At 39.6% G+C, this 21694-nt stretch overlaps 1 protein-coding gene across 6 annotated transcripts in view; it reads right to left on the bottom strand.

Moving 5' to 3' along the window:
• Positions 1-21694, bottom strand: part of phf14 (PHD finger protein 14) — a 268298-nt gene that overhangs the window by 69850 nt on the left and 176754 nt on the right. Inside the window, exon 17 of one of the 6 annotated variants that reach the window (XM_072253397.1) lies at positions 7331-7702. The exons of 4 other annotated variants lie outside the window; for them this stretch is intronic. In XM_072253397.1, coding sequence (XP_072109498.1) covers positions 7699-7702 — 4 coding nt within the window. In that variant the 3' untranslated portion in view covers positions 7331-7698. Of the gene's footprint in view, positions 1-7330; positions 7703-17844; positions 18560-21694 lie in introns of those variants that run through there. One more of the 6 variants, XM_072253396.1, reaches the window with a different exon arrangement.

Consider the following 21694-nt stretch of genomic DNA (forward strand, 5'->3'; position numbering starts at 1 on the left):
CCTATTTCATTGTGCCTAGCCTTTGGCAAACAACTTACAAACGCAGCAATGGCTCCAGAAAAATTGAAAAGAGACTTAACTACAATTCACAGCCATATGGCACGGAAAAGTGCTAATTATTACGAACGGTTATTGGAATCTCAAAATAAACAGTTTGAGACTTTATTTACACAGTCAGTAAAAGGTTTCAGGAAGCAAGGTATTTAGTATCAGAACTTATTACCCAAAAGAGCAAACGTCACACAATTGGTGAGAACTTAATAATGGCAGCATGTAAAATTATAGTGGGTAAAATGCTAGGACAAGGTGCAGTACGAAAAATTGAAAAGGTCTCAGTCCCAAACAATACATTAAGTCAAAGTACTAATGACATGTCACATGATGCTGAAGAGGTTTTGTGTGATAAACTGAAAAACAACAGCTTCTCTATCCAGGCTGATGAGTCAACAGATTTCACCAATAAATATCATGTAACATTTTTACGATTTGTAAATGATGGTGAAATTCAGGAAAACTTTTTCTATTGCAAAGGCAAAGGTATATTTAATGTTTTTTTCTTCATATCTGGAAACAAAAGGCCTGTCTTGGAGGCATAGTAACTTTACTATTCAACATCGTTGATAAATTTTCTTGTTGTAAATAGAATTAATTAAAATCAATTTACAACCTTTATTTAAATTAAGTCTACTGAGCCTACCTTTAGAAAAATTAAATCCCATTTTGGCTTAAGCCAGTTATTTAACAGAAATGTATTATGTTTGTCTTACTTGTTTTTAAACTTTATGAAAGGGAAAGAAAGATTAATTTTAAGAAAGGTAAGCTAAGGTTAACTAGGTTAGCTAAAAATTCATTCTCTACTCAAAAGAGCATTGACAATTATTTTTGGATAATTGTATTTACAACTTACTGATCACGCTAATGTACCACAAGCTGTAGATAAAATTATTTTTTTTACTGGGGTTCCCTGAGACCTGATTATTTCAAGGGTTCCTCCAGGGCAAAAAGGTTGACAAAGGCTGTTTTATAGCATACCACTTGTGTCCTGTCAACCACTAAAAGACTTATTTTTGCTTATTCTGCTTCCTATTGGTCATCAATCTTCCACCCATGCCACTATGTTTTACATAATAATCAAGAGCCTTTAAAAAAATTTAATTATAGTATATCCATCAGTATTCCTTTATCCACAAAAAATATTACTTGATCAAAGAACTACAATCTATTGATCAACATGATTTCATTTTCTCAGTCTGATTTCCTTGATTTTTTTCCTCATATTGTACAGCTGTCAACAAATTTTAAAATGCGTTTAACCACTCCTTTGTTTTTGACAATTTATGTTTTGAATCCCTATCCACCTTTGGATATGACACGAACTTCAAACTGTTCTATGTTCTGCTCATGACAGTAATAACATATTTCCAGATTCCGCTGCTTCATCAACTCCTTCCTTTTACAACATTTTTTCATCAAACTATGGCAGAGGGAGGAATTAGGATCAAAACAAAAGCTATCATGTCTGCTCATTTTCACCTCTGCTATTCTAATTCTTTCAGGTCACATCCAAAATACTCAGATCAATCATCAATTGTCCCTACCTGTGATAAAGAATGCAATAAAATAAATGTTCATTAGCTTTAAAGATTATGAAAAATTGTGCATGTATGGAATATCCTCAAGGCTTTGCAGGAAACAAAACAGGCAGATATCACTTGATGGTTCTCCAAGCAGACTGTCAAATCCCTAATGTAAAGCCAAAGTTTCAGCACCAATGTATGCATGCTGTCCTCTCAGTGGCTACACTGTCATCTGTCTCTTTCTGGAATGTGCCAAGGTCAGGACCGGTACCGGGCCGCGAGGAAACAATATGATTTGGCGATATAAGTCAGCTGCACCTTTCCTCATTCCCTGTCACGCCCACTGTTGAGCTTGAACGCATGCGAGGTCATTACCCGCACATCATCCATGCCAGCGCAGGAAGGAGATTTGACTTTTAAGTGACTTATATAACCATATAACAATTACAGCACAGAAACAGGTCATCTCTGCCCTTCTAGTCCGTGCCGAACGCTACTCTCACCTAGTCCCACCGACCTGCATTCAGCCCATAACCCTCCATTCCTTTCCTGTCCATATACATATCCAATTTTTCTTTAAATGATATCGAACCTGCCTCTACTACTCCTACCGGAAGTTCGTTCAACACTTATTTCAAGCTCCCCTGTCCTCCCCTGATAATTGACTTATCACTATATTCATGCGAGAAAAATATGCGCTGTGTTTAATATTAAATTCATTAGATAAACCCTTTTAGAAACGAAATTGAGTGCATTAGCCACTTATCACCGATATTCCGGTCGTGATTAACCCCCCCCCCCGAACAGAATCGTCAAAAACAATTTGTGAAAAAAAATCGGCACGTACATGCATGCGCACTGGTGCCCACACAAGTTCTTGATTAGGCAGCACGTCAAAAGTTATAGGGAGAAGGCAGGACATTAGGTTTGAGAGGGACAGTAGATTAGCCATGATGGGATGGCAAAATAGACGTGATTTGATGGTGGAGCAGACTTGATGGACCAAATGGCCTAATTCTGCTTCTATATCTTATGTTCTTTTAGGAACAAACTTTAATAGTGGTAGGAAGATTATTGACTGGGTAAAAGGATACTTTGGTCGATCTTAAATTTATTGGTTATCCATTGTAAGGTGCTGCCCACAACTGAACAGTAAAGTCAGAGGCATTCCAAGATCCAGAAAATATGCAGAGCAACTTACTGAAGCATGGGTGTCCAGAATATGACATTTTGTGCACAACTGAACCGGAGGAGACATTGGATTGCATAGAGGGAGAGAAAATTTAAAAGCGAATGGAGGCAGCCAGCATATTTTGCATACCAGTTCCTGAGGGGATGATGAAGTGAACGTAATTAGGAATTTGACAAGGCCCAATAAAATAAAGTTAGATTTAAGAGGAACAGCGACTGTGTGAGTAGGCCAGCATTGGAGTGGTGAGTTGAAGCTTTATGGGAGATGGGGGAAATCTTAAATGGGGTTTTCAAGTACTTGTATGTACTTGAAAGTCTATAGAAGTGAGGCAAAGCAGCAATAAGGTCATGGACCCTCTAAAGGTTACAGAGGAGGAGGTGTTTGCCGTCTTGAGGCAAATTAGGGTGGATAAATCCCCAGGACCTGACCTCAAAGTCAGTGGAACACTATTGCAGAAATTGCAGGGGCTTTAACAGAGATAATTATAATATCCTTAGCCATGGGTGAGGTGCCAGAGGACTGGAGGACAGCTGAAGTTGTTCTGTTGTTTAAGGAAGTCTATAAGTATAAGCCAGGAAATTATAGGCCGATGAGCCTGACATCAGAAATGGAGAAGTTACTGGGAGGTATTCTAAGGAACCAGATATACAAGTATTTGGATAGACAAGGACTGAATATAGATAGTCAGTGTGCATGGTAAGTCATGTCTAACCAATCTTACAGAGTTTTTTGAGAAAGTTACCAGGAAAGTTGATGAAAGCAAGGCAGTGGATGTTGTCCACATGGATTTTAGCAAGGCCTTGACAAGGTCTCACACAGGAGGTTGGTCAAGGTTCAGTTGCTTGGCATTCAAGATGAGGTAGTAAACTGGATTAGACATTGGTTTTGCAAGAGAAGCCAGAATGGTAGTAGATGGTCGCTTCTCTGACTGGAGGCCTGTGACTAGAGGTGTGCTTTGCAGGGATCATTGCTGGGTCTATGGTTATTTCTCATCCACATCAACGATCTAGATGAGAATGTGGTAAAATGGATCATCAGATCAGACACCAAGATTGATGGTGTAGTGGACAGCAAGGAAGACTATCAAAACTTAGTGAGATCTGGACCAGCTGGAAAAATGGGCTGAAAAATGGCATGGAATTAAATGCATACAAGTGTGAGGTGTTGCACTTCAGGAGAACCTACCAGGGTTGGTTTACTGAGAAGTTCAGTAGAACAGAATGATCTGGGAATACAAATCCATAATTCCTTGGTTTCATCAGCAAACAGGGTCACAAAGAAAGCTTTTGGCACATTGGCCCTCATAAATCAATGCACTGAGTAGAGGAGTTAGGATGTTATGTTGAAATTGTAAAGTCCTGAGTGAGCCCTAATTTGGAGTATTGCGTACAATTTTCTTCAGGAGGTTGCCAGGACTTAAGGACTTGGGTTATAGAGAAAGGTTCAATAGGTTAGGACTTTATTCCCTAAATCATAGAACAGTGAGGGGCGACGTAATAGACGTATACAAAATTATGAGGGGTACAGATAGGGTAAATGCAAGTAGGATTGGGTGAGACTACAACTAGAGGTCATGGGTTAAGAGTTAAAGGGGAAATGTTTAGGGGAACATGAGGGGAACTTCTTCACTCAGAGAGTGGTGAGAGTGTGGACTGAGCTGCCAGTGTAAGTGGTCGATGCAGAGTCAATTTTAACATTTAAAAGGAATTAATATATACATGAATGGGTGGGGTCTGGGTCCAGGCTGAGGGGACAAGGCAGATAACAGTTCAGCATGGACTAGATGGGCTGAAGGATCTGTTTTTGTGCTGTGGTATTTTATGACTCTATTACTCTAATTTAAGTCAGACCTACCAGTGTATACTGAGGGTCTTGGCGCATTCTCAGAACTTATATTTTGTAAAATGGAATAATTAACCAACTCAATTTCTGGTCATCAAGTTTTCCTCTTAGCTCCTGTCTCTTGACAGCCACATTAGGTTGAGACATAGAATTAGTACAGATAGCTTACTAACATAATGACCTACCTTCCTATTAACAGGTAACTTTCTCCTGCAGCCGTGAAAACATCTCTGCTTCATCTTTTTTTCCTTCACCAATCTTCAGAAACATACCTTTGACACAATGCGTTAATCTTTAAGTTTAGTAGACTTCAAGTTAGCTTGTCTCTGGTCAAAGATTGAATACACAATTTAATTCATCCACCTATAGAAACCCTTTAGTGTTCTCCATTTCATCATACAATTCTTTTTCTTGAAAGGTTCTAGATGCTTGCCTCTGCTCTAAAAAGAAATCTCCAACAGTCAAATCACAAATTTTAAAATATGAGAAAGGCTGGGCAGCCAGCATGTAATGGTGCAGATATTTTTTATATAGTTTATTATAACAAGCAATTCTACAAGAAACTCCTAACACATTCTTTCACAAGGCTAAAATTGCTGTAAAAATATAGCCATGATATACATTTTAAAATAACATGTATCCAGGGTAAGCATTCTCATTCAAATATGGATCAATAACCATCAATTCCTAATTAGTACAGGCTGTCCCTCAGTTATGGACACCCAAGTTATGGGCACCCATACACATGAACAAGTGCCTATAATAATATTAAATTCGAAGTTCAACGTACATTCACACACTTGTCCCTACTCACAATATAACCAGTTTTCCCCATCTCATCACTTTAGTAATTGTTCTTTCTTAACATGTCTTATGCACTCTTGATGCCATTTATTATAATACTGTGGAGGACAACTACCATATTGAGTGAATTTTGTGTACTTTGACAAAATTTGACTCATGGATTTGTGTAAAACCAGAACCCAGGATCTGGACTTATCAATTGTAACGTATTATTGAACGAAAATAACCTTCAAGCAAATAAAAAAATATATATAATCCATATTAATCTTAAAGTTAGCCTTCAATGGAATGTTGTGCCCATTTGATGTTGAATTCATCTATGTCCATGTCTCAGTACATATTTGCCTCAAGAGAATGGATCTAATTTGTCAGGTAAAATACAAATAACCTATCACCCTTAAATACTTGACCTGAATGTAGAAACAAGAGAAAATCTATAGATGCTGGAAATCCAAGCAACACACACAAAATGCTGAATGAAGGACAGGGTCCTGCTGAAGGGTCTTGGCCCGAAACGTCAACTGCACTCTTTTCCATAGACACTGCCTGGCCTGCTGAGTTCCTCCAGCATTTTGTGTGCGTTGACCTGAATGTAGATTATGCAATGTTGTATTTCTCAAAATAAGCTGAGAACTAACCAACAAAGATACATTTCAGCCTACCTACTTTATTTCATTAATCACTTCATACAACAGAACAAGAAGTCTCACCACTAATCTTTTCTAATTGTGGAGTTACATATACATTACATCAAATACATTAACATCTAGTTTCAAGAAAATAATATTAACAGCTACAAAAGTAGCCACAAGTAGCAGAGATGAAAAGAATCAAAATTACTTTAAGTGTCATTACCCACCCAATGTAGCATCTAAATTCCGCTTATTTTCTCTGAATGTGAAAACAGATTACCTATCCCATTAAGATTAAAAAAAAAAGAAATGAGCTCAAAAGGGCTCTGAGGGACTAAACAAATTTGTCAAGGTTAATGTCATGAAATGCTATCCAATAGCTGGGCACTTTACTAACTCCTAAACAGCCACAATGCTTGCAATGAATTGAAGTTATGTAATTATTTTGCCTAGCCTTATAAATTATTTGCCTTAAGTGTGGATAAAGCACCTAAATTTGTTCTCTGCTCCATCGTATTCTGACACTGATTTGTCTTCACTCCTGTGAAATGAAATCCTACATCATAAAACTGATGGCACCCACAAAAAATGTGCTAGCTGCGGCATACAGAGCTGTCCCTTCATTCTTTCAACGACACCCATAGTAAAAAGGTACACATAACGATTAACTTTACTGTCAAATGAAGCAGCTAATAACTTTTATAACATGAGAGCAGTGAAATGCTTTCACAGAAAACATCTCACACTGGCTTGGCACCTGCTAGACAATTGCAAGAACACGTGCTGTTGAATGAAATGTATCAGTATTTGGATAGTAAATGGTTGGCAAAGTTGGAATTGGCTTTGTCTGCTTATATTTGTTCTGTCATTTGCGAGTAAACATAGGATATTCAGTGATAGTAAAGTGGTTTGGCACATCTATGAATATCTAGTTCTCTGCAATAAACATATTTTCTTTAAGATTATTGGTGAGATATTTTTAAATTACGTTTATCCTTTAGAATGTCACATACATCCCCTTAGAAACAAAAAGTGTTCAAATGATGGGAGAAGCAGCAGAGATTTTCAAGACTGGTAGAGTGAAAGATCTGGCATGACTGAAAAAGTTGATAAAGTATTATGCATCTAATGTTCTGAAACAGTGGTGTGCAGTACTTCCTCCATAAAGCACCATTGTGAAACTGTTCATTGATGACTTTGCGATAGAAGTTAGCAAGAATAAAAAGAAGACATTTCTCGAGAAATCAGCAACAAAAGAATGCAGTCATATATTTTGATGTCTTTATTTCAGGTAGTTCCAACTTAGTTGCTGCTAGTTTTGAGGTTTCAATGATTATTGCTCAACATGGAAACTAATCAGTGATGGGAATATGTTAAAGAATCGTGGCTAAAGTCATGACGGTTTTGCAGAAAAGAAAAAAATATTCAGCGCATTCAGTATTTACCACTGAGCAGAAACACATTAAATAATAGAATATTAATGATGGGAACAAACATAGCAGAACAACTACCAAAAGATATTAGTTCATGTAAATCTCTTTCCGTTTGTCTTGATGAGAGCACTGATGTTACATCATCAGCTAGGCTAGCCATTATTGCTCGATTTCATAGGAATGATGAAATATTCGAAGAACTGGTTAACTTGATAACGTTACCTGAAAACACAATAGAAACACATAAGGCAGTAATAAAAGAATTGCCTGATCGACAAGTTAACCTTTCAAAAACTGTTGGCCCATCGAGTGTATTTGGTAAAGAGACAGGTTTCGTCAATCTATTTGCAAAATATGCTTGACATCCACTGATAGGCTTTCATTGCATAGTACACGAGGAGGCTTTGTGTGGAAAAAGCTGGCCTTAAGGAACGTGAAAAAGTGATGAAAATTATAGTCAAGATAATTATTTATATTTCTAAGCATGCCTTGGAAAATAAAGACAATTTCAGAATTTACTTAGCGAGGTGAATTCAGCGTACAAAGGTCTAATTATGGACAACAATGTTCATTGGCTTAGTAGATATTCTATCTTTAAATAATATGTTCAGTTTGGATGAAATTTGTTTTTGATTAATGAAAATTGTTCTTGTCAAGAATTATATGGCATTGTATGGCATTTGTAGCTTGAAATCTTTACAGATTTCACCTCCTATTTAAATGACTCAAACATCAAGTTGCATGGACCTGGCAAAACACTTGATGTTATGTTTCATAATATAAAACCTTTTGAAATCAAACTGGTGATAACTAAATATGATGCCAAAAATGGCCCTTTTAAATATTTCCCCAAGTCTAAAAAAAGCGACAAGTATTTAAATACTAGAATAGATAGACATTCAGTGCCTTACAATGCAACTTTTGAGTATTACTGGTTCAACTACTGAACGATTTTAAGATTCACTAAGTTCAGATTATTTGAAGAAATTTATGAAGTATGCAGACAGTGCAACATTAAACGAACTGAATTTGGAAATGATGCAGTGGATTTTGGATAATTTTGAAAGGCAATTGATTGACTTACAAAGCAACTCAGTTTGGAGGTGATCATTTACAGATAAGAACTGAACTAGAAAATATTGAGATATTGGTTAGTGACTGGATCAAAGCATAAGCATATGGATAACGAGGTTCTGAAATTCTTAACTGAAACTTTTAACTGAAAAAATCTTGCATTGGCAGTATTAACAGTATTTTCATCAACATATTCACATGAATTTTTGTTTTCAGTAATGAACGGGGTCAGTGTGATTATAGGAGTAGGCTAACTGATGAAACTTGTGCTACATGCATAACTCCCAAAATACAAAGCAGATATAAAACATTTGTCATCACTAGTGGAGCAACAAAGTGTGCCTTAGTATCCTTCCCTTGATCTTTAACTGAATATACACCAAAACTTATAATCTCCATTATCTTTATATTTCAATGCTAACAATGCTATTCAGAAATTATGCTATTTTTTAATATTTTTTAAAATATGAAAATAAATACTTTTTGAACATGGCTTCTAAAATGCTTCATTTATCTCAAGCAGACTCTGTTATACTTTTACTAATAGTGATGCAATGAATACATGTAAATAAGCAACAGGACTCATCAGTTTTCCTTAAAAAGATCCATAATTATTGTTATTAATTCATTAATCAATGATAATTTACAGATTTTTAGAAGATTATCGCCAACTTGGCACATGCCACCCCTTCCTACAGAATTACATATATTCAACCTTTATTTCTTCCTGTACAATCACTGTGACTGATTTGCAATGCATCTTGATAGACAAAGAGAAATAGAGTACTGCATGAATATTTGTTTCTTAGTTAATACTCTGTGTGTATGCTCTCTGCTAATTAGTGGCTGCTGACTTACAGTGTTTCTTGGAGTGCAATTACAACACAAGGGACAAAAATAAATTAGTTCCAAAGAACTAGGTGTCTAAAATTACTGTTCCCAAAAGGTAGAAAACCTAGTCAAAAAAAAAGACACAGATGATTAATTTTCTTTTGTTTACAATGCTCTGTTTTTCTGCTTACAATCTTTGTATTGGTATTTGAATACTTTCTTCACACATCTAATCTGCTATTTTAGTTTTTAATTTACTTGGACTAAAAGATTCAACATAACAGAATGTTGATGTTAAATTTAGGAATATTTTATATAAAATACGTATCACGAAGTAGTTTCATCACAAGGAATATTACTATTCCCTCAGCACATTTTTTTACCTGGTTTAAAGTACATTTGAGAATACACAATTATTCACTGAACAAGATTAGCCATTACTCTCAGCTGGTGTAATGGAGCATCTGAAGAACTCTGGTATTTAACAGAGCATTTACAGTGTAGGATTACTGGGTATTAATTAGCTGATGGCCTACAAAACAGTTAAAGAAAATGAATAAATTTACATCCATTTTTCCAAATCTTGATGCATTAATGTAAATCTAAATAACTAATATGGTCACATCGAGAGTTCTGACATGCCAATGATTCTCAACTTGATTCTATCCCCCATGGTTCAGTCCCTTCCCACCTGCATCTGCAACACTTCTCATGTTCTCAATCTCCTCACTTTCAATTCCCTTGTCCTGACCACCTCATTTTCACCATGGATGTCAATCTTTATACACTTTTATTTCCCATCAAGAATGCCTTAAAGCTCGGTTTCTTTCACGATTAAAGAACCAACCAGTTCACCCCACCCCACTACCCTCCTCCATCTTGCAGAACTGGTCCTCACCTTCAACAATTTTTCCTTTGGTTCCTCACACTTTCCGGACTCGAGGGGCAGCCAGGCACCTGAATGGGCCCCAGCTAACCCTCCTTTTCAATGGCAATGTAGACAGTCCATGTTCCAAACCTTCCCTGGCAATGCTCCACAACTCTCCCTGCACTATACTGATGACTGAATTGGTGCTGCTTCATTCTCCCATGCTTAACAATCAATTTCTTCAACTTTGCCTCCAACTTGCACCCTGGCCTTAAATTCACCTGGTCCATTTCTGAACAACTTGCTCCCCTTTCTCAATCACTCTGTCTCTATCTCTGGAGACAAACTGTCAGCTGACATCCTTTATAAACCTACCGATTCTCATTGCTATCTTGTCTATACCTCTTCCCGTCCCTGTTTCTTGTAAAAGTGCTATTCACTTTTCTCAGTTCCTTCATCTCCAGTGTATCTGTTCCCTGTGTGAGGCTTTCCTTTCCCGGATATCATTGGCTGCATCACAGTTTAGTATGGAAACACCATTGCCCTTGAGTGGAAAATCCTACAAAAAGTAGTAGATACAGACCAATCTATCATGGGTAAACCCTCCCCACTATTGAGCACCTCCATACGAAATGCTGTCGAAGGAAAACAGCATCTATTATCAGGACCCCCCACCACCACCCAGGACACGCCTCTCTTCTTGCTGTTGCCATCAGGAAGAAGGTACAATAGCTTCAGCCTTCACACTACCAGGTTCAGGAACAGTTACTACCCCTCAACCATCAGGTTCTTGAACAAAAAGGGGGTAACTTCACTCAACTTCATTTGCCCCATCATTGAAATGTTTCCACAACCAATGGACTCACTTTCAAGGACTCTTCATCTCATGTTCTCGATATTTATAGCTTACTTATTGTTATTATTTTTTCTTTTGCATATGCATAGTTTGTTGTCTTCTGCACTCTGTTTGTATGCCCTAGTTGGACAATTTTTCATTGATTCTGTTATGGTTATTATTCTATAGATTAATTGAATAGGCCCACAAGAAAATAATGTCAGGGTTATATATGATGACACACATGTACTTTGATAATAAAATTGACTTTGAACTTTAAATATCAGAGATATCTTCTTCCTTCAAAGATCGAGGTTTCCTTTCCTCCACCATTGATGGTGCTCTCACCTACATCTCCTCCATTCCCAGATAACGATGCTCCAACTTCCCACTGTCTTAACAGTGATAAGAGTTCCTCTTGTCCTTACTAAGCACCTGTGAGCTTCTGCATTTTCTGCAACTTCTGCCATCTTCAAAGGGATCCTACCACCAAACTCACACCTCCACTCTCCACAGGGATCACTCCCTCCATGATTCCCTTGTCCATTCGTCTCTCTTCACTAATCTCCCTCCTGACACTTATCCCTTCAAGCTGCCAAAGCACAACACCTGCCCATTCACCTCCTCCCTTACCTTCAAGCACAACAAATTAGAACAGTACGACAGTACTATAAAACTGTATATTAGCTCCTAATGGTTATGACGGAGGAATTCATCTAGGGTACACTGCCAGGTTCTTTTGATTGACTGTAAATTAATACAATCAGCGCAGATGCTTAGTGTACATAATGGACTGCTTCACACAATGCTTTGGAAAACTGCATCCTCTAAATCATTATTTTCATTGCAACATTCAGGATGATTGCCGATATCTTCAAATTCTTTGTGATTCCTAACTTGTTGAAGTAGTGAAGTCATTTTATTTTCAGTCCTGGCCATTTCCGGCATCACTAAGCCTCAATGTTTGAAACAAAACAATTCTGAATTGTCTTACTGCATTTCTTGCCAAATATCAATGACAAAAATCACTGCTCGTTCTAAGCACAAGTAGAGTCTAGCAGTCATCCAAGTGCACATGACTGACACTGGTTAGAAACGGTTTGGCAACAGTCTCCTGTCCCAATTAAGCAGCATAGAATCCAAAATAAATGAAGGGAATCCTGGCTATTTTCTTGATTAGTTCTTGTTCTTTCAGAGTTGTCCCAAATAAGTGGCTTCCTGATTAACTGATGGTCCAATTAAACTGTATCCACTGTATTTCCAGAAAGTGTGATGTAATCCCTACTTTATACTGAGAACATCAAGCTCAGTCAGAAAAATAGCAGAGTGCTTCAATCAACCTTTTTACCAAATAAAGCAAATAATCAGCCAGGACTCCTCAGGCTGGATCATTTTTTAATGACTTTTTCTAGAAGTCTGCAGATCAACCAGATGCAAGATAAAACATAATACAGGTGTCCCCCACTTTTCAAACGTTTGCTTTACGAAACCTCACTGTTACAAAAGACCTACATTAGTTCCCTGTTTTCGCTAATAGGTGTTTTCACTGTTACGCAAAAAGGCAGCGCGCGAAAAAAATCAGCACGCAATAAAAGGCAGCGCATGTCCTGAGCAGCTGCTTTCCCCCGGATTCGAAATGGCATTCTCGCCGGCATTGCTTAAACACGTGCCTGTGAGCAGCCGTTAGCAAGATGAGTTCTAAGGTTATCGGAAAAGCCTAAAAGAGCTCCTAAGAGTGTTGCACTTAGCATAAAACTAAACATAATTAAGCGTTTTGATCATGGTGAATGAAGTAAGGACAAAGTGAGTTTGGCTTGTGGAAGTTGATGAAGATGTTGTTGAAGAGGTTTTGGCATCCCATGACCAAGAACTGATAGATGAAGAGCTGATGCAATTGGAAGAGGAAAGGTAAGAAAGCATTATTTGAAAAATAGAACACTGAAAAATACAATATTTAAACAAGAAATAACAACTCAGCAGAAAGTTAGGGCCGATATCAAGCTGCTTGAAAAGGTGCCTCAGTTGACAAGTTCTCAATGCCATTCAAGGATGACAAGGATGAAAAGGAAGGGGATCTTCGATGTTGAGAGATGTGGTGAATATAGTCAAGAAGAAAAGGACATGCAAGATTTTGGAAGCTAAAATCAAATGGGGCCCTTGAGGATTTTAAACAAATTGAAAGATAAATCAAGATGGGAATTAGGATAGCCAGGAAGGGCAATGAAAAGTCCTTGGCAAATAGGGGGAGGGGGGAAGAGGGGGGAAGAGGGGGGAAGAGGGGGGAAGAGGGGGGAAGAGGGGGGAAGAGGGGGGAAGAGGGGGGAAGAGGGGGGAAGAGGGGGGAAGAGGGGGGAAGAGGGGGGGAAGAGGGGGGAAGAGGGGGGAAGAGGGGGGAAGAGGGGGGAAGAGGGGGGAAGAGGGGGGAAGAGGGGGGAAGAGGGGGGAAGAGGGGGGAAGAGGGGGGGAAGAGGAAGAGGGGAAGGGGAAAGAGGGAAGAGGGGAAGGGGAAGAGGTGGGAAGGCCCACACTCAACATTTTAGGAACAGCTTCTTCCTCACTGCCATCAGACTTTTGAATGGTTTATGAACCCATGAAAGCTGCCTTGCAATGCTTATTTCACACTATTTATTTATATTGTACTTATAATAATTTTTAATGTATTGCACTGTACTGTTGTCATAAAACAACACATTTTGTGACATATGAGTGATAATAAAATTGATTCTGATTTTGATCTTTGGGGATAGGATTTATGAGCAGTTGGAAAACCATAGCCTAATTAGGGATGTCCAGCATGGGTCTGTGCAGAGCAAGTTATGGCGTGCTAATTTGACTAAGTTTTATAAACACATCAGATGTCATGGTGGGATATGAATCCATCTCCAGATTAGCAGGCCAAACCTTTGGATAAAAGGTGACTTCATAAACATTTCATTATCACTAAAACACAGGTTATGAGTGTGATAGAATATACTCTACTTAGTTTGATGAGTGCCTATGCAATAGCATTCAACAACATGGTTACCATCCAGGCCAGAACACACTTTTATCTTATAAGCTTCAGCTTTCATCTATCTGCTTTAAAAATGATTTCCCCCCACCCCACCCACACTGCCATGGCTACAGCGTGCAGATCTATCAAAGACTTACTTCCAACCAACGAGGACAAGGCAGCAGGTGCACCAACCTCCAACAGAGTTCTGTTTAACTGACATACAACTTCAATTTGTCTGCATAAAAATGTTCCTCCTTCACTCAGTCAAAATCCTGTAACTCCCTACCTAACATTAATGGGGAAGCAGTGTATCTGCACAGAAACCAGGTAAAATACTTCCCCAATAATAAAGAATGTTGCTTTCACCTTTTCAAGAATAACAAGGAACGACTATTAAATGCAAGTTGGGCCAGTTAGATCCAGATTACCTATATCCAGATATCAATGTTAGGAAAAATACTGAAGCATTTCGGACAATAACAGCTCTGCACAATCACACAAACAGAAATAATTGTACACACGCCTAAATGCAATGAGCTCCAGTATATACAGTAGGTCAGACATATTTATTAGTTTTATTCTTCTACTAATACTATGTAAGTAACATTTTGTCATTAACTCATGAAGTCATAGAGCACAAAAATAGGCTTTCTGGCCCACTATGCCAATGCCACAGCACGTGCCTCGGCTGCCCGTAGCCCTTCCCCAAACAGTGTTGACACAAATGACACATTTGTGTCATTCACTCAAAAACATCTATAGATGTACCATGGAGAACATTCTGATAGGCTGCATCACTGTCTGGTATGGGGGAGGAGTGGGGGGAACGGTAGTCGCTACTGCACAGGACTGAGAAAAGCTACAGAAAGTTGTAAAATTAGGCGAAGTCCACACTACGCCGGATAATTTTGAAAACAAAGCTTTTTCTCTTTGTTTTGACCCTCTGTCCACACTAAAACGGCGTTTTCATCCCCCGAAAACGGAGATTTTCAGAAACGGTCTCCAGAGTGAATAAATCTGAAAACGCCTAATATCCGTTGCAGTGTGTACAGGGTAACTGGAGCTTTTTAAAACTGCTGTCATGACGTGTCGGAACAGATGGCGACAGTGCGGCATTTCATTGTTTTCTCCTTATTATTATTATTACTTCATTGTCGCCAAACAATTGATACTACAGCGTACAATCATCACAGCGATATTTGATTCTGCGCTTCACAGAACCTAACAATTTCAGAACAGACGGCAATGAGACTGAAGCCAGAAGAGTTAGAAATGAACTCACCAAATACTTTGACCCATAGCTTACTGAATAAATAAGTATACTCAGCTTGCCCTGTTTTCTGTCCTTGCTTGTATGAAGGTAAGGACAGAAAATACCCTCCGCCACCTCCAGTTTAAATTTCATGCGGAATATTTTGGACGATCAAGAACCAAGAACCAAGGTGGTTTACCTATTTATGCAAGTATTTCTCTGACAATAGATGTGTAACAGCCTAATGTAACATTGTATGAAAATACAAGATAACACTGATGCCGACATGCTTTATACATTTAACAAGGTGTTTTATTAATGCAACAGAGTTGGTCAGTTTTTCAATGCTCGTCATCAGCGGATCATACTGTCCGTGAACTCCCTGTCGGTTGCCTCCATACGCTCCAGTATTTTTTTTTTAGTTTTAAGTCCTCCTGCGTGAGAGCCAAGAGCAATTCCTTTTAAGTTTTTCTACTCTGTAACTGGACAAACACGCACCAAGTATACCGCTTCCTCTTCGCTTGTTTTCTGTGTGGCATGCACATGCTCAGTAGGAGGAGATTCGCCCAAATATCCATCTCATGTTCACAGAGATATTTTGAAAAAACAGTGTGGACGCTTGTCGTTTTTACTCGAAACCGGCGTTTTCAAAATTATCCGGCATCGTGTGGACGTAGCCTTAGTCAGCTCCATCTTGGGTACTAGCCTCTGTCTTCAAGGACCGGTGCCTTACAAAGGCAGTGTCCATTATTAAGAACCCCATCACCTATGACATGCCCTCTTCTCATTGATAATGCCAGGAAGAAGGTACCTGTGGTATAAATCTAATACTGCGCATCAGCCAGGTAACACAATCCCTACTGCAGACAACCCCAATAGGCGGACCGCAGGCCAGGTCTGGACCGCGAGAACCAAATGTCTGGACTGCGCCGACCCATTGGCACTTACGTGAACGTACCTGTCATAACACATAAATAAAGCGTGCGCTGCTTTAATTCATTTTAACCTCATCCTGCACCGTACACTTGACCTACGCCCCCGTAGAGCGCACGACCTACTGCACACTCTCTATGGTCCTCGACTAGACATGGGCACGCACGTGAAGCTTTCCGGTCAAAGCTGAACCTTTTGGAAAGAAACATTCACGGGATAAAGTTGCACTTTCCACGTCTGCGGGAGCATTGCAAGAAGAACAAGATGCGGGAGGATCCAATGATGAAGAATTTTGTGACCAGCCTGGCAGAGAACTTCAGGGAACGATTTGAAAGCTCCCCTAAACTCTCAGGTGACATCCTCCTCTCCCTAAGACAGCTATTCTCCATTTTGGCTGACAGCCAGTGGACTGCAGAGGCCAAAACGCTGCTGCCTTCCATAGATAAGGCAACTCTTCAGATGGAGGTTTTGGAAATGGGAACATCTGATTTGTTCAAAGCACAACACAAGGACGTTGGGGTGAGTGACTTTTGGATCAATGTGGTTCCCCAAGCTCAATCCAAAAACACGAGAGCTATTGCAATGCTCCTACTCACACTGTTCCCCTCCACGTACAAATGTGAGTCATCGTTTTCTTCAATGAACTCTATCAAGAAGCACGATGGAAACAGACTCTGCAATGCCCATCTTGGCCAGCGCCTCAGGATTGCCACAACAGAATACAGGCCCGACATCAGAAGGATTGCCTCATCCCATCGCTGTCACTTCTCTCACTGACTGGTGAGTGAATCAATTAATTTTTGTCCATTTGTCAATTTTACTGTGGTATAATAATATTACAACAACAATAATACAGGTTTCCCCCGTCATCCGAAGGTAGAGCGGCTTATGAAACTGTTCGTAAGCCGAAATGTCGTAAAGCGAAGAAGCAATTACCGTTTATTTATATGGGAAAATTTTGTGAGCGTTCGCAGACTCAAAAATAACCTACCAAATCACGCCAAATAACACATAAAACCGAAAATAACAGTAACATATAGTAAAAGCAGGAATGATACGATCAATACACAGCCTATATTAGAGTAGAAATACTTTTCCACAATCATTGCCGGCACTGTTCGCCGAAGCGAAAATCTAACACAAGCGCTCTCCAGTAACCTTTAAGCTATGAAGCTGCCAAATCATACCAAATAACACGTAAAAATACACAGCCGATATAAAGTAGAAATAATGTATGTACAGTGTAGTATCACTTACCGGAATCGGGAAGACAGCTTGCCGATGATGTGTTAGACTGAGTCGTCGCAGGTTGGGTGGTGCAGTGGCCCTCACCCTCCAGGCTGCCGACCGATACATTGCCGCGAGGCATGCAGGAGTCCAGCGGTAGCCAGGAGGCACACAGCACATATTTAAGAAAAAAGCTGAAATAAACATCCTAATTAATTAGGTGCCGCCCAACACGTAATTGTCGGCTCAGATCAGTGCCGATTGCATCGCCTCTGATCTGGGCCGATATTTACATGTGGGGCGGCACCTAATTAATTAGAATGTCTATTTTGGCTTTTTTCTTAAAGATGTGCTGTATGTCTCCCGGTTACTGCTGCATTCTCCGCGAATCGGTACTGTATCTGTCCACGGCCTGGGTGTTGGGGTGGTGGGACACTGGGGTGTTATCTCGTCGTCTGTTTCTATTAGAGCAGGCGGCTCATCTTCTCCTATGACTGCCCGCCTCGATGTCGGAAGGTCGGTTCGTCGCCTGCTGTGGCTGATGTGGAAGGCTTGCTTGACTGCTGAGCCTCGCGCATTTTTCTATCATACAGTTCTTTGTAAGGACTGAAACCATTTTGCAAATATCCCCTAAACCAACGTCCCCTTTCAAAAGTTAAGTTGTACTTTATCATTGCAGCGAAAATCTCACGCAGTGGCTTCACGTTCATTTCACCACTGCATTCGGTTGTTATCCTTTCCTCTTCCAATTGCATCAGCTCTTCATCTATCAGTTCTTGGTCATGGGATGCCAAAACCTCTTCAACATCATCTTCGTCAACTTCCACAAGTCAAACTCACTTTGTCCTTACTTCGTTCACCACGATCAAAACGCTTAATTATGTCTAGTTTTACGTTAAATGTAACACCCTTACGAGCTCTTTCAGGCTTTTCCAAGATATCAGAACTCATCTTGCAAACGGCTGCTCAATGCAACGTGTTAAAGCAATGCCGTTCCGAATCCGGGGGAGAGCGGCTGTTCAGGGCGCGTGCGCTGATTTTTTTCGGAACAGTGAAAACACCTTCTGAAAGTGAAAACAGGGTACTAATGTAGGTCTTTCGTAACAGTGAGGTCTCATAAAGCGAACGTTCGAAAAGCGGGGGACACCTGTACTGATAATTTCACTTACAGTTACACTTCATACTTCAAATGTTACATAGTTTAATTAAAAAGAACAAATAGATTAAATACGAGAACAGAAACAGTGGAAAAGGCAGTACTACTAAAACTCTTTGTGTGGAAGTGAAGTGGTGAAGACTACCATGTTTACTGTGTGTGTGTGTGTGTGTGTGTGTGTGTGTGTGTGTGTGTGTGTGTGTGTGTGTGTGTGTGTGTGTGTGTATTTTAAGTCCCAGATGAGTTCTCAATGTGACAGCTGACAGTTGTGATAGGTAGAGTCATAATTAAATGGTTCATTTTGGACTTATTTTGTTTCAAGGGTGCATTTTTTTCTTGCGTGACCCACAACACAGGCTTTGAGAATCCCAGGCCTAAATTATAATTATAATAATTACTATTATTACTATTTCTTCTTTTTCTTCTTCTCTCCTTCTCTTTCTTCTTTTTCTTCTATTCATTAGTCTCATGAGACCACAGATTTGCGCCTTGGAGGGTTTCCAGGGAACAGCCCTGGGCAAGGTTGTATGGAAGATCAGCAGTTGCCCATGCTGCAAGTCTCCCCTCTCCACACCACCAATGTTGTCCAAGGGAAGGGCATCAGGACCCATACAGCTTGGCACCAGTGCCATCGCAGAGCAATGTGTGGTTAAGTGCCTTGCTCAAGGACACACACACACTGCTTCAGCCAAGGCTCGAACTAGCGACCTTCAAATCACTAGACGAACGCCTTAACCACTTGGCCACATGCCAACACTACTACTACTACTACTAATAATAATAATGGTAATAGCAGCAACAACATCTGCCCATAAAACAAATTACTGGCGCGATGAAAAAAAACCTGGATGTTTTGGCCCTTGGCTTGGCATGCTTGACACAATTTGGCCCTTGTGGAAAACTAATTGGGGAACCCTGCCCTACTGTAACGTATGGAGGAGGTAGTATCATGCTATGGAGATGCTTTTCAGCAGCAGGGACTGAAAATCTGGTCAGGATTGACCAGAAAGGGGAAAATAAATGCTGCTAAATACAGAGAGATCCTGGATAAAAAAAAACACTAGCCTCATCCAAAAAATTTAAACTGGTCAGGACAATAACCGAAAGCACACTGCCAGAGCAACCATGAAATGGCTCCAAATAAAGAAAATTGATGTCTTTGAGTGACCCTGTCAGAATTCTGACCTTAATCGGATCAAGCATTTCCAGCGGGACCTCAAGACTGCTGTCCACTGCTGCACAAGAACTAACCTGGCACAGCTTGAACAATTTTGAAAGGAGGAATGGGCAAATCGTGCTCCATCATATACAGTGCAAAGCTAATAGACTTATCCAAAACGACTACTGTGTGTAATGGCTGCGAGAGGTGGCTCACCTAACTACTGAGCAAAGGGGAATAAATACTTTTGAACTGCTCTCATTTCAGTTGTTGTATTATTAGTTTTTCTGCTGAATTTTGGGGCTCTACTGTGAAAAAAAGAACGTAATACACAAGCAAAAATTCTCAGTTCACCTGATTAAAATCTCTGGTTGAAATACTTATTTATCTGAACAAAGTCACTGTACGTATATTTTTTTCAACATTAGCAATGTGTTCTTACAGTGCAGATGTGGGCAAATAAATGCATTTTATTTATCTGAAAGATAATTTGAAATAGCCCATAGCACATCACTTTAGCTGTGCGATATACAGTAGTTCTAGGTAAGGCAGTGGTTACAGTCATTATTACACAGCATAGAAATAGGCCTGTTAGTCCAGCTCATCTGACCAAGTTGTCTATCTGATCTAAGCCGTTCCAATGTCTAAATAGCTTTTAAATGATGTACCCACTATCTTCTGTATGAAAATCTTTCCCCTCAGGTCCCCTTTAAATTCTTCTCTTTTCACTCTCCTTTTTAAGAGTACAATCTAAATATGATAATGTGGGAGCCATCCCTTCACGATGAGACATTTAATTGCTCATCAGATTCACTGTAAACATGACAATTGTGTATAAGTGATATTTATGACAAACATGTCTCCTATTTTTATTCCTCATTATTAAACCCTTCCCTTTTATAGTTGCCAATGGGGGGGGGAGGGGAGAATGCTAACACAATTACATCTGAGCCCAAGGATTTTGAATTCAGAAGCTCCCCTGAGGTATCTTCTAATTAGCCACAATTTTCTTGCATATTTTACCTGCTTTCCCACAATTCCACTCAAGGTATGGTGTGCCAAGCTGGAACTGCAAGTTTTCTCCAGATGCTCTAGTTTCTTTTCACATGGTTTGGTGAGTGAACTGGCCACTGCAAGATGCTCTTAGTGTAGGTGAGGGATAGAATTTGGATGTGAATATAGTCAGAGTAAATAAAGTGGGAATAAGGTTGGATTATTGTTAATATGAATGGGTGGTGGGTGGTTGGTGGTCAGCACAGACTCAGTGGGTTGAAAGGTCTGTTTCCATACTATATCTCTCTATGACTACAATGAGCACAACTTGATGACAGCAGATGAACCAGTATCTGCATGAGAAGATAATGGTTATAATGCCCTCACTTCCAGATTTCTCACTGATGTCCAATTTTACTGCACTAAGCATGAGACTCTTTGTCAGAACTGGGGTAGACAGATAACAATGTAGCATTCAGTAGCAGAGAAGAATGAGGTTGGGATAGATAGAGCAAAGGGAATATCTCCAATAGGATAGTATCAAATGACTTTTAGTAGAACCCATCACACTTCTTTGTCTTTGTTACATATTGTTAGTTGAAAGCTCGGTCGTATATCCAGCAAACCAGACAATCCTAATAAAAAAGGGGAAAACGGAGCCAAACTGATGACACACAAAAATGGCTAGTTCTGATACTGACAGAGAGAAAGAATGAGTTTTTTACAGTTGGAGAATTTCATATTTGATCCTGCCGGCTGCAAAATGCCCAGACAAAAGATGAGGTGTTATCCTTAAGCATAAGTTACACCTCACTGTACTCAGTACAGCACAGTGAGAAAGGTCACAGCGGTAGTGCAATGGGAACTAAAATAGCAGGAAACTCAGGATCA

Source organism: Mobula birostris, chromosome 3 (assembly GCF_030028105.1).
Source record: "Mobula birostris isolate sMobBir1 chromosome 3, sMobBir1.hap1, whole genome shotgun sequence".
NCBI classification, from domain to species: Eukaryota; Metazoa; Chordata; class Chondrichthyes; order Myliobatiformes; family Myliobatidae; genus Mobula; species Mobula birostris.